The sequence below is a fragment of the Dendrobates tinctorius genome, unplaced genomic scaffold (genome assembly GCF_039654945.1).
Source record: "Dendrobates tinctorius isolate UK_male_01 unplaced genomic scaffold, ASM3965494v1 ptg000062l, whole genome shotgun sequence".
In the NCBI taxonomy this organism is placed as follows: Eukaryota; Metazoa; Chordata; class Amphibia; order Anura; family Dendrobatidae; genus Dendrobates; species Dendrobates tinctorius.
Window position 1 is genome coordinate 37,855,465 of NW_027361730.1, and position 12,297 is coordinate 37,867,761.

Below are 12,297 nucleotides of genomic sequence, written 5' to 3' on the forward strand. Positions count from 1 at the left end.
GAGTGTGTGAACTTTCTCACACTCGTGGTGATGTCAGTCAGGTCATACAAGTTCACAGGGAGACACTGAGCACATGCTGCTCAGTGTCTCTGCTGGATGGCAGGCTGGATGGTCACATCATGCAACAATGCAACCTGCTAGCTAGATGCAGCAGAGATAGTGTAACATCCCTGCCGGCATCACTGCATGGCTTCCCATCTCCCATCAGGCTGATAGATCAACTTACCCACCACTCCGGGCCATGCTGTGAGTTCTGCCCTCCGCCTGCTCCATGCTGTGAACCATGTGTCCTCTGCTTGGTGTGTGCATATATCCTGGCTGTGTGCTCTAGGGCGGTGGCGGCGCCTGCACTTCCTGTGTCTTATAGAGACTGTGTGCGCACTCCTAATGAGTCCCCAGCCTATTGCCAAGAGGAACTGGTTAATTAAGGCATCTCCACTAACTAGTAGATGCCTAAGCAACAGACGCTCTCAGTCTGCTTTCTGCTACTGAGTTGCCAGGTCCTGTCCTGTTTCTGTCACCCTGGAGGCTGTATGCCCAGGCACGTAGCTGTATTATTTGTGTCTCGTTTCCACCTTCCTGGGGGCTGCATACCCAGGCCCGTACCTGTATTCTATGTGTCTTGCTTCATCACCCTTGGGGCTGTATACCAAGGCCTGAATTCTTTGTCCTGAACTTGTTCCCGAGTCTGTCCTTGTCTGAACTTTGTCATATACCTGTACCTGTTTGTTTCCTTGTCTGTTGCCTTCCATACCCTGCCGTTTCTCTCCTGCAGATCTGCTCCACTCCGGTTCCACATCCTGCAGTTCTGCTCTGCTCCTGTTTCGCATCCTGCAGATCTGCTCATTCCTGTTCCACCTCCTGCAGCTCTGCTCCTGTTCCACATTCTGCGGCTCTGCTCCTGTTCCGCATCCTGCAGTTCTGCTTTGCTCCTGTTCCGCATCCTACAGATCTGCTCATTCCTGTTTCGCATCCTGCGGCTCTGCTTCTGTTTCGCATCCTGCGGCTCTGCTCTGCTCCCGTCCCGCATCCTGCGGCTTTGCTCCTGTTCCATATCCTGCGGCTCTGCTCTGCTCCTGTTCTGCATCCTGCGGCTCTGCACTGCTCATGTTCCGCATCCTGCGATTCTGCTGTGCTCCCTTCCCGCATTCTGCGGCTCTGTTCTACTCCCATTCCACATCTGTGGCTCTTTGTCCCTCAGTCTGAACTGGTTCCTATCTGTTCCTTTATCCCACCCGTGCCTGCCTGCCAAAGTGCCAACCATGCCCGCCTGCCTGCCACAGTGCCCACCTGCCTGCCAGAGTGGCAGCCATGCCTGACAGAGTGCCAGCCGTGTCCACCAGAGTTTCATTCGTGCCGTAATTGCCTGCACCTGTCATTAGTGTTCTCTTCCCCTGTGGGATCAGCTGCTACTGCCAGACGCTGCCCTGGAGTGGTACCTGGCAGCCACCTGCCACCTAAGTCTGACCTCACCACTAAAGGCTCCAGTGAACACCAAGGTGGCTGCTTAGTCACACTGTTATGATTGGGTCACCGAGGAGGAAAGCAAGACCAGGCTAAGCCACAGAAAACCAGAGAGGTTGGTAACTAAGCGGATTGCAGACCCCTGATCCTATACACACAATTAGCAGTAGCCGTGGAGCGTACCTACGATGATTCTAGACGCCTCGACACAGCTGGAGAACTAAATAAGCCTAAAGCAAGAAAGGGGAAATCTAAACTGCCCCAAAGGAATAGATAGCCCCCAAACATATATTTTCGGTGAGACAAGATGAAAACACAAACGCAGGTAGGAAAATAGGCTGAGCAAACGATGGGGCCCACACTAACTAGACAGGACAGGAGAGGAAAGACACTGTCTGCAATCACGCAAAAAACCCTGCAAAAAATGTCCAACACGTCTGATAGAAAAATACTGAAGTCACTAGACTTTGCCCACTATATCAGCACTCTGGCATATTCTGAGAGCAGAGCAAAAAAGAGGCCAATCTAATAAGGGACAAAAACAAACTGGCACAAGCAGTAACATAAGGATGGAAATTCAGCACAGCCCCAGCCGGGACTGGCTGACCACACAAAACTGAATAGACAACACCAAATCAAATGTGAACAATAATGTGAACAATAGCAAAAGAACACGTAGCTTGAGCATGCAGGAGGCAGGAAAAATTACCAGCAGGGATAGAGGGAGTCGGCTGTCTTAAAGTCAAAAACTCCAGATGTCCAATCGTCCTCCTCATTATCAGGTGGAAGGCCTCTGTTAATTAGATCAGCTCCATTACCTCCTGTAACCACCAGAGGGAGCCTGGAAAGAGAACTCGCGACCCCTCTGTCAATTTAACCAGCTCCACTACCTTCACTAGTAACCAGAGGTAGGCCAGAAAGTGAATTCACAACATCACGCCCCCACAGGATAGTCTGGTTTGTGGTACAGTGGGGCCACAATCCTCGCTCGCGCCATCCAGTCTGGGCGCGAGCGTTAGCGCTAGACCCGTCTTGGGAAAAATAGATTATTATCTTCTCAGCAGACAGGTGAGGAATATGGTTGTTTATTATTTTAATTCTCTTACAGGGGGACAATGGCTTCACTGGAAGGGGCAATGACGTGAGTATGGTTTAATTAAGGTTGATTAAAGGAGTCTGTGTCATTCTTTCAATTAATGGACTTTATTCTGGGTGTACATACAATATGATTATGGGGTTAGTAAATGGGGAGTCTTATAGGCTTTTCAAAGGACATGGGTGTGCAACAATTCGACGGCACTCGCATGGTACGTGTGCTGTGCGATTATTTTTTTTTTGTATCCCACCCATTGACTTGCATTGGCGAGTCTCGTCTGATATACATAGCAAATCGCAGCATGCTGCAATTTTTTTTTCTCAGTCCGATTTCAGCTGAGAAAAAAATCACAGATGAGCTGTAACTCATAGATTAACATTGGTCAGAGTGCAATCTGATTTTTTATCGGACTGCACACATCCTTTTTTCTCGCAGATGAGTATGAGCCCTTAATCGGAGAACAGCAACAACATGATGTCATGGCAGAGAGCCTAATTTCAGGGATGTGTCACTTACTAAGCAGTTTAAATACAACCAGTGTATTATCAGCAGCAGATTATCACTGCAGCACAAGGTGTTGTCTCGCAAGCCAATCAGGCAAATCTGTGTAACCCCACCCTCACCACTGATTGGCAGCTTGCTGACAATGTACAGTGTCTACAGCTGCAAATCAGGGGTGTGGGCAGGGCTATACACAGCTCAGTATTATGACTACTGCTACATATACAGCAGAGAAAACAGGGATTCTATCCAAACTACACCAAACGGTCAGGTAAGTGACAGCTGAAATCAGGCTCTCTGCCCCTAAATCATGCTGTTCTCAAATTCCATGGCAAAAACTTGCTGACAGATTCCCAATAATTAATTTATTTTTTTCCACATCACAATCTTTATTAAAAATAACAAATAGAAATCCTGCAATGCCCACACTGGCCAATGGGTTTTATTAGGGTTCCGTCACATTTAGCGATGCACCAGTGATCCCGACCACGATACGACCCGGTCAGGATCACTGGTGCATCGCTAAATGGTCGCTAGTGAGCTGCCAAACAGGCAGATCTCACCAGCGATGCAGCAGCGGTCGGCACTTACCTGTCAGACGCGGCGATGATGACGTCCTCCGCCCGCGTCCACGTGTCGCTCGTCGGCGCCAGCAGGAAGCCCAGCTGGAAGCGGCCGACAAGAAACGGTCCAGGACGTTCTCGCACGAACAGCGATAACCAGTGGGGGAGCCGGTCGGAGGTAAGTATCACACATCGCGATATCGCTAGCAATATCACTGCTGGGTCACATAATCGGTGACGCTTTCGCGATATTGCTAGCGATATCACTATGTGTGAAGCCCCCTTTAGACTTTATCTTCCTGCTATTTCTGTAACCTACACATATACTTAGCCACAATGAACAGACTCACACCCGTTCTTTTGTACTGCAGCATCTAATGAGTGTGAACACAGGTCAGGTGGTCAGGGAGGGGGGTGCTGGGTCGGGTGTGACATCACATATTGCGATGAGTGGGGTTATAGCAGTGGGCCAGCACAGCTTCAGTCACCGCCCAGTACACAGGGAGTGCCAGCTGTAACTGTACCCCAAGCACTGACTAACATCCGGCTCAGCATTAGAGCCGGCTGTCGGTCAGTGTCGGGACATGGTTTCAGTCACTGCTCACTATGCACTGAGCAGTTACGGAAGCTGCGCTGGCCCACTCCATTGACTGACAGCCCAAGGCTGCCGGAAGGAATACAATTAATTTTCTCCTGGCAGCGGGGCTCTCAGTGCAGATGCCGGGCAGCTTCAGAACTCTATTAACCTGCAGATTATTTACATTTCCACAGTTAATAGCATTTTTTACATCACAGGTTCCCTTTAAGTCAACTGACCACTCTCACAATCTGACTTCTAATTAGGCTGTGTGCACACGCTGCGGATTCCGCTGCGTTTCCGCAGCGGTTTTGGCCGCTGCGGACCCGCAGCAGTTTTAGCTGCGGTGTACAGTACCATTCAATTGAATGGTAAAAAAAAAACGCTGTGCCGACGCTGCGGAAAAATCCGCGCGGATTTGCTGCGGTTTTGAATCCGCAGAAAGAATTGCATGTCAATTCTTTCTGCGGAAACCGCTGCGGGTTCCTATCTCCACCATTGTGGAGATAGTGAATCCGCAGGACCAAACCGCAGGCAAAACCGCAGATAATCCGCAGGTCTTTTGACCTGCGGATTATCTGCGGTTTTTGCAAAATCCCTGCGGATTAATCCGCAGCGGATTCCGCAGCGTGTGCACGTACCCTTAGGGACAGAAACCCCACAAGAGCTTTATAACACATTGGCACACCACACTTTGGTACTGATACACATTAATGCTTTACAGAAGAGCAGCAATAATCACTTTTCCCTTCTCTCCATTTCTGACAGTGCAGGGAAAGCCACATTCTGCCTGACATGGACGAGGTGTTTTTGAATAGATCCTTTTAGAGGTAACCCAGGTGAAGAATGCCGCAGCTGTGACATCACACTGTAAAACAAAGGTACAATACACAATTAAAATCTAGGACTGCACAACTTTGATAAAAAAAGCCCATTATTATTAATTATATTAACCCCTTAACGACCAGGGGTATTTTTGGTTTTGCATTTTCATTTTTCACTCCTTTCTTTCCAAAGCCGTAACTTTTTTATCTTTCCATCAATATGGCCATGTGAGGGCTTGTTTTTTGCGGGATGAGTTGTACTTTTGAAAGACACCAATGGTTTTACCATGTGTTGTACTACAAAACAGGAAAAAAAACAAGTGCGGGGAAATTGCAAAAAAAGTGCATTCCCACACTTGTTTTTTGCTTGGCTTTTTTGCTAGGTTTACTAGATGCTAAAAAAGACCTGCCATTATGATTCTCCAGATCATTACGAGTTCATAGACACCAAACATCTCTAGGTTCTTTTTATCTAAGTGGTGAAAAAAAATTCCAAAATTTGTTTAAAAAAAAGCGCCATTTCCCGAGACCCGTAGCGCCTCCTTTTTCATGATCTGGGGTTGGGTGAGGGCTTATTTTTTGTGGGCTGAGCTAACATTTTTAATGATACCACTTTTGTGCAGATACGTTCATTTGATCGCCCATTATTGCATTTTAATGCAATGTCACAGCGACCAAAAAAGCGTAATTCTGGCGTTTTTATTTTTTTTCTCGCTACGCCGTTTAGGGATCAGGTTAATGCTTTTTTTATTGATAGCTTGGGCGATTCTGAACATGGCGAGACCTAATATGTGTATGTGTGATTTTTTTTTTTAATTGTTTTATTTTGAATGGGGCGAAAGGAGGGTGATTTAAACTTATTTTTTTTATTTTTTTTCATATTTTTTAAAACATTTTTTTAAATTTTGGCATGCTTCAATAGCCTCCATAAGAGGCTAGAAGCATCCCATACTTGATTGGCTCTGCTACATATAGGCGATGAGCAGATCGCCTATATGTAGCAGAATTACGGCATTGCTATGAGCACCGACCACCGTGTGGCGCTCATAACAACGCAGCATCAACAAACATAGAGGTCTCCAGGAGACCGCTGGTTGTTATGCCAACGCATCGCTGACCCCCGATCACGTGACGGGGGTCAGCGATGCATGCATTTCCGGCCGCGCGGCCGGCAGCTCTTGTTAAATGCCGCTGTCAGTGTTTAACAGCGGCATTTAACTAGTTAATAGGCACAGGTGGATCGCGATTCCGCCTGCGCTTATTGCGGGCACATGTCAGCTGTTCAAAACAGCTGACATGTCCCGGCTTTGATGCGGGCTCACCGCCGGAGCCCTCATCAAAGCAGGTGACACGTCCAATGACGGGCTATGCCCATCATTGGACGTTAAGGGGTTAAGGTGCTTTCACACTGTGTTCAGGCACCCTTTCATTGGTCCTATTAGGTCTTACGTCCGAGCCGCCAGCAAATCAGGATTCGGGCGTATGCGCCAGTGGGACCATAGACAATAATGGTGCTGACAGAGTGAACGTGCTCTGTTGTGCATCATTTTGGGCGTGTACTCAGACAGAGTAGACCAAGTCTGGGGGTCCGTCTCCAATAGGTGTAAATGCCCAAACTGATGCACAAAGAACATACGTTCACTCTATCAGCAAAGTCTAGTCAATGGCCCCGTCATCGCATACGCCCGAATCCCATTTTACTGGGGATTCGGATGTAAGCCCCGGTGGGACTGAAGAACAGTTTATAGGGTGTTAAAATTAAAATGAGTAGGCCCAGATTGACCAATTTTAGCATCCTGCTTTGAAAAATATGTATCCTATACTAGTATTTCTATTTGCCATTTTTTAAAACCTTGATGAAGCATGGATTAATGGGAAAAGGTCATTACCAAAATAAACCTCTTCTCACGTCCAGGTGCTTTTATACACTCAGATGCTATCATGTAGACTGAAACCGAGTGACTGCCACAGATTCTTTACATTGCAGTTCTGTTCTTGGTTTTGCACTTACCAACATTCCTGACACAAGTATCTGTGTACATCCATCTCCAGCAATTTAGGGGTGACCACCAATGGTCGTAGCTCCTTGTGGGTGTGCACATACTTCCATTTCTTGGTAACATGTGCCGGGGATATACCATGGCATGATATGCCACCCTGAAGAACAAAAGAACAGACTAATGTTGCACAAAAAAAATAAAAACTGTCCTGATGTTATAGAGAATTACTTGCTATAGGGAATCTGTCACTAGGTGTTTACCACCTAATCTGAGAGCAGTGTAAGGGGGTGGCATTGCTATGGACAGTAGAGATAAAGTGCCATTTTAAGAGACAGAACCCCCTAGGCTAGAGCAATGGGACATTCGGCTCTCCCTGCAATAAGACTATTTTTGGTTTGCTCCTCCAGTCATGGAGAGGGGAGGGGCTGTTTCTTCCAGTGAGTGTTCTGAACTGGGAGTCTGCAGGAAGCTGGTGTGCTGTGAGCTGTGAGGAGAAAAATGTGCAGCTTGTAACTGACTGAACTTGTGGGATTTTGTATACTCTTCTGGGGATAACGAAGGTGTCTTTCCCGTGTTGCTGCGAGGAGCCACGAAGATATACAAAGAACAAATTCAGAGGAGACAATTCACCATTTCTAGGAGCAGGCTTGGAATTTTCACACTAGGACAAGACCACTTTGCACAGAGCTTCCAGGGAGGACATCGCATCATCTTGCAGAGAACTGCAGGGGCCCCCAAGAAGGAACTGAGACACCAACTTTACCGTGAGTGTTAACCCCGTGTGCGCACATGTTTAGGGCTTAGGATAGGCTGCAATAGACAGAGCACGGTAGCCGTGCGGCCGGAGTATCAGCGGCCAGATAAGCTAAAGTTAGAGTAGCAGCATACTGCACTGTATTGTATTGTTTTGCCTTCTGAAAAATACGCTGATCTGTAATAATTGGTGCTCCATGCCATTTGTACAGCCCAGCTAGAGAATATCACTTTTGTAAATTGTTTTCTCATTGCATACCCCTCTTTACACTTTCCTAACACTGCATTCTTTGCCTGTAAATAAATTAACCCTTTGTAGTTTGCACCGCATCTTGTGTACCGTAGTCTCCCTGCCTTGTGGTGGTCCCCCGGCCATCGCTTCAGCAGCATAATGTACAGACAGCCTAATTCCAGTGATGTGTCATTTACTGGGCTGCTTGCTGTAATTTTGATAAAATCACAGTTTTTATCAGTAAGATATTATTACTAGAAGGCTAGTAAACCTGCTGCCATGTACTTACCATTCTCCCTAGCTCTGTATAACCCCACACCCACCATCGATTGGCAGATTTTTGCCTATGACCAGTGTACAGAGAAAGCTGCCAATCAGTGGTTTCAACTGGGTTATACAGAGCTTCATTTAGAAAACTGGAAGTTCATCAGCAGATAAAACAGTGATTTTATCAAAACTGCAGCTAGTAACTTAGTAAGTGACGCATTGCTGGAATCATGGTCTTTGCTCTTATGTCATGCTGCTCTCAGATGGGGTAGTAAAAACCTGGTGACAGATTCCCTTCAATAGTAATCAATTATAAATTTTAGGACATACAGTAACGACTGACATTACCTGGCACAATGTAGGGGAAAAGGCGTGCTGGACAGTTCTTTTAGAGTTGACTTCTTTGCGAATTTCCAGCACAGACCTAAAATAAAGCAGGAAATAACGAAAGAAATGAAAGCTGCACATCACATACAGGAAATTCATTCTCTCGCAAATATCTTATGATCAAATGGAGGATTGTACGTCAGCAGAAAGTAGAAGTGAAACTTTCGCTAATATTTTCTTATGGATATTACTAGGCATAAAGATATGAGCCACTTCCGGTTCCAGCATGCGCATGGACAGTCGCTTGTGAGATCATTTCTGCACCGGTGCTATTCAATTTGGGGCTTCCCGGGTTCAAACCAAGACGAAAGCAGGGTAAAATCTGCACACGATCTCCCCCCAGGTGTCATCCATGCTTGAGGAAGTGATGCCTTACCAGAAATGGGACCCCAAAAAGAAAATCCCAGCTGGTGGAGAGAGATGGCTGAAGCAAAATGGTGCCAGACACGCCATGACCAAAAAAATAAGTCCCCTTCACAGACTGTTCCACTGTCACAGGACTCAGAGGAAGGAGGAGACAATCATCTCAACATCCCAAACAAAAAACCCTAGCAGCCAAGGCAGCTAAAATGCTTGCGCCCATCATAAAGAAAATCCTTGGAACATACAGTTTCTGCCACGCTGCAGCAGATGCAAAAAATTTCAGAACACGATGACAGAGTAGACGCAGCAGAAAACAGAATCAGTTCAACAGATGATGGGCTGTTTAATATACAGTTTGAATTTAGTAAAGCTAACAAACTAAGTCAACAATTAATTGATAAAGTGGATGACTTAGAGAACAGGTCCCGGAGAAATAATCTAAGAATTATTGGCGTACCAGAGTCAATCACTCCTAACCAACTCATGGGGATATGAACGGTGGAATTATCGATATCCCTGGGTATCGAAACCTCACTAAAGTTAGGAAGAGCACACAGAACAGGTCCTCCACACCCATCATCACAAGAGTCTGCTCCTACCAGACCAAGACCAGTGATCGTATAGTATCTGGACTATGTAGACGAATCAAATATTCTTCAAAATTACAGGGGAAAAAAATCACTTATTTTAATCCGAGGTCACAGGGTCCTAATATTCAGCGACTATTCAGTGGAATTAATTAAAAAAAAAAAAAATAAGATTTGCTTTTCAATTCCCAACTGTTCTCAAAATATTTTTTCCAGGAATAGAGACAGAATCCTTTACAGCTTCAGATCAAGAATCGGAATTCATTAATAAGGTTCTTTTTAAAGGGAAAAATGATGCCAGGAACCCCAACAAATAATAAGTAATCAACATCATTTCCAACGGTCAGTGGAGAGGAGCTGTACACTCTTTCACATAACGGTATAGAATCGTAAACGAGACCTTCCGTTTTTATTTCTTCTCTTTGTGCTAAAAGGTACAATAAACCATATGACATAATGGGGAGCAGAGGATCACCGACGACGGTGACTGCAACATGGCATAATAGCTGATGGAAGCAGTAAGGGAGAAGCAGAGATCCCTTTTGCTCGTACTTGAAAAAAGTAAAATCTGAATCTTTGTTATATTAGGTTTTTATTTTGATCAAAACAGTTGGTGGGGGGGGATTTTAACAAGTTTTTCTCTTGCAGATACAGATATTTCATTATTATTACTGTGATTGTGATACCAACATGAAAGTAGTGACTTGGAACGTAAAAGGGTTACAGTCACCTAATGAAAGAATAATGATTTTTTTTTTAGACATCTTAAAGAACTTAAAGCAGATGTTGCACTACTAAAGGAAACACATTAAACCAACAAGATTTTTGTTGAATGCAAAAGCTTTGGGTGGGAGAAGTTTATGGGTCGCCAGCAAAAAATAGAAAAGCAGGGATAATGATCTTAATACAAACAGGCAAACCGTAAGGTTTTATTACGTGAAACAGATGATTTAGGGAGAAAGTTAAAGGTTCTACTGAATAGCCCGATTGGTCATACAAAAGTGTACAATATATGCCCCAAATGAAAACCCCAAACTCTTTTTCCAAGAATTAGAACAGCAAATACTTGAAGAGGATAGATCATTTCTTAATATCTCATGAACTGGTAAACAAAATCGATGATATCAGTAAAAAACATCTCAGCATCTCAGACCACTTGACATTTTTATCATCTCTGATAGATTTTTACCAAAAGGCACAGATAATTTATGAAGTTTCCCCTCATATTTAGCACAGCATGAGAATTTCCAGAGACTACTAAAAACGTGATGCTAGAAGTTAATACTGACAATAAAGAACATGAGAAGACTCCCACAGCGAAAATGTGGTGCCCCCAGGAGTATGGCCGCCAAAGTGGCTTTGCCTTCCTCCAGGGAGGGTAATGCCAGGCTTGGAAGCAATAAAGGGTCTCTTTCGCAGTCAATCTATGCATGCAACACAGTTCCACTCCAGGCCAGCAGGGGGGACTCTGAACCGGAATTAAGGGGAGGAGTGCTCTCTGAGGGCCAAGAGGAAGGTGTGGGTAGTTAGTGTGAGGAGGGTGAAGTGTGCAGACGTGGAGAAGCTGGGAGATAGAGCAGAGAGGAAAGGCTCATCTCCAGCAACAGAGCACGAACTGGAGCCTGGTCTCCATGGTTGTATGGACACTAATGGTCCTGCAGCAGACACCAGAGGAGTAGGAAGTTGTAAATACTCGACTCCCACCTAAGACTCAGAGGCACAACAGCATGGTGTGAGCCAAGAGAGAAATAGCGGCTACAGCTGTCTGCCATACGAGGTATTCAGAGAAAAGATAATAAGGAGGAACGCCAGTGTAACTCAGTACTGGATGTCCCTCAAGTAAGCGCTAGGAAGGAGACTACACAACCCATCTGCAGAGAGAGAGATCCCTGAATTGCTTCCAGGCTAGCTTGCCCTTGGACCATCTGTAATCAGGACCCTGGACTGCATTTGCCAAGTAAAGGTAACGAAACTGCACCCTGTTGTGTCCTTGCCTCCTTCCTGCTACCTTTCCGGCACCGCTACATCCCTGTGCCTACCACTGCACCCTTCCCGCAATATTCATCCACACTGCCCTAGGACTACAGCTCCACCTGTGGGGAGCTATAACATCTTTGCTGCACCATAACACAAGTCCCAGAGGATCTGCATGCAGCGTCAGCTTAACACCTCCCTTGCCAAACACCACAGGTGGCGTCACAAACTATTCATTCAATTAACTACATTTCCACCATTTCATCTCCCCTATTACTTGGGTGGCCAGGGCCACGGACCGGGTCACTGCTGCTGTGACACATCCCGCTGATAGCGGCCCGGTACCGAGTACTCCACAGCCCTGGGAGGGCGACCCAACTGCAGTTCTTAGGGGGAAAATAATGGGTTTTGTTAAAACTTTTAAAAATCAAAACAATGCAGGCATATAAAGAAGCGAGAAAATAAACTAGAAACTTATATACAACTTATTTAAATTATCGCACTACATCCAAATGTGAACAGTGGTTAAGAGCAAAATCGGAATTTGATTTATGGTTGGATAGGCTTATAATGACTAAAAGCCCAACAGAAATCAGCTGAATATTTCAAATTCGGAAAAAGCAGGGACTTTGCTAGCACACCTGGCGAATGGAAGAAAACCCATGACCTATAATAATAACCTGAGAGACACTGAAGGTAAAATACATAA

The 12,297-nt window shown here is 45.5% G+C and overlaps 1 protein-coding gene across 5 annotated transcripts in view; it reads right to left on the minus strand.

Moving 5' to 3' along the window:
* Window positions 1-3,411: 3,411 nt before the first annotated feature.
* Window positions 3,412-12,297, minus strand: part of LOC141093095 (uncharacterized) — a 63,382-nt gene continuing 54,496 nt past the window's right edge. For all 5 annotated transcript variants that reach the window (XM_073579558.1, XM_073579561.1, XM_073579559.1 and 2 more), the window contains 3 exons: window positions 8,626-8,701; window positions 7,037-7,182; window positions 3,412-5,069 (listed from right to left, as the gene is read on the minus strand). In XM_073579558.1, the coding sequence (XP_073435659.1) occupies window positions 4,940-5,069; window positions 7,037-7,182; window positions 8,626-8,701 (352 nt within the window). In that variant the 3' untranslated portion in view covers window positions 3,412-4,939. The remainder of the gene's footprint in view (window positions 5,070-7,036; window positions 7,183-8,625; window positions 8,702-12,297) is intronic.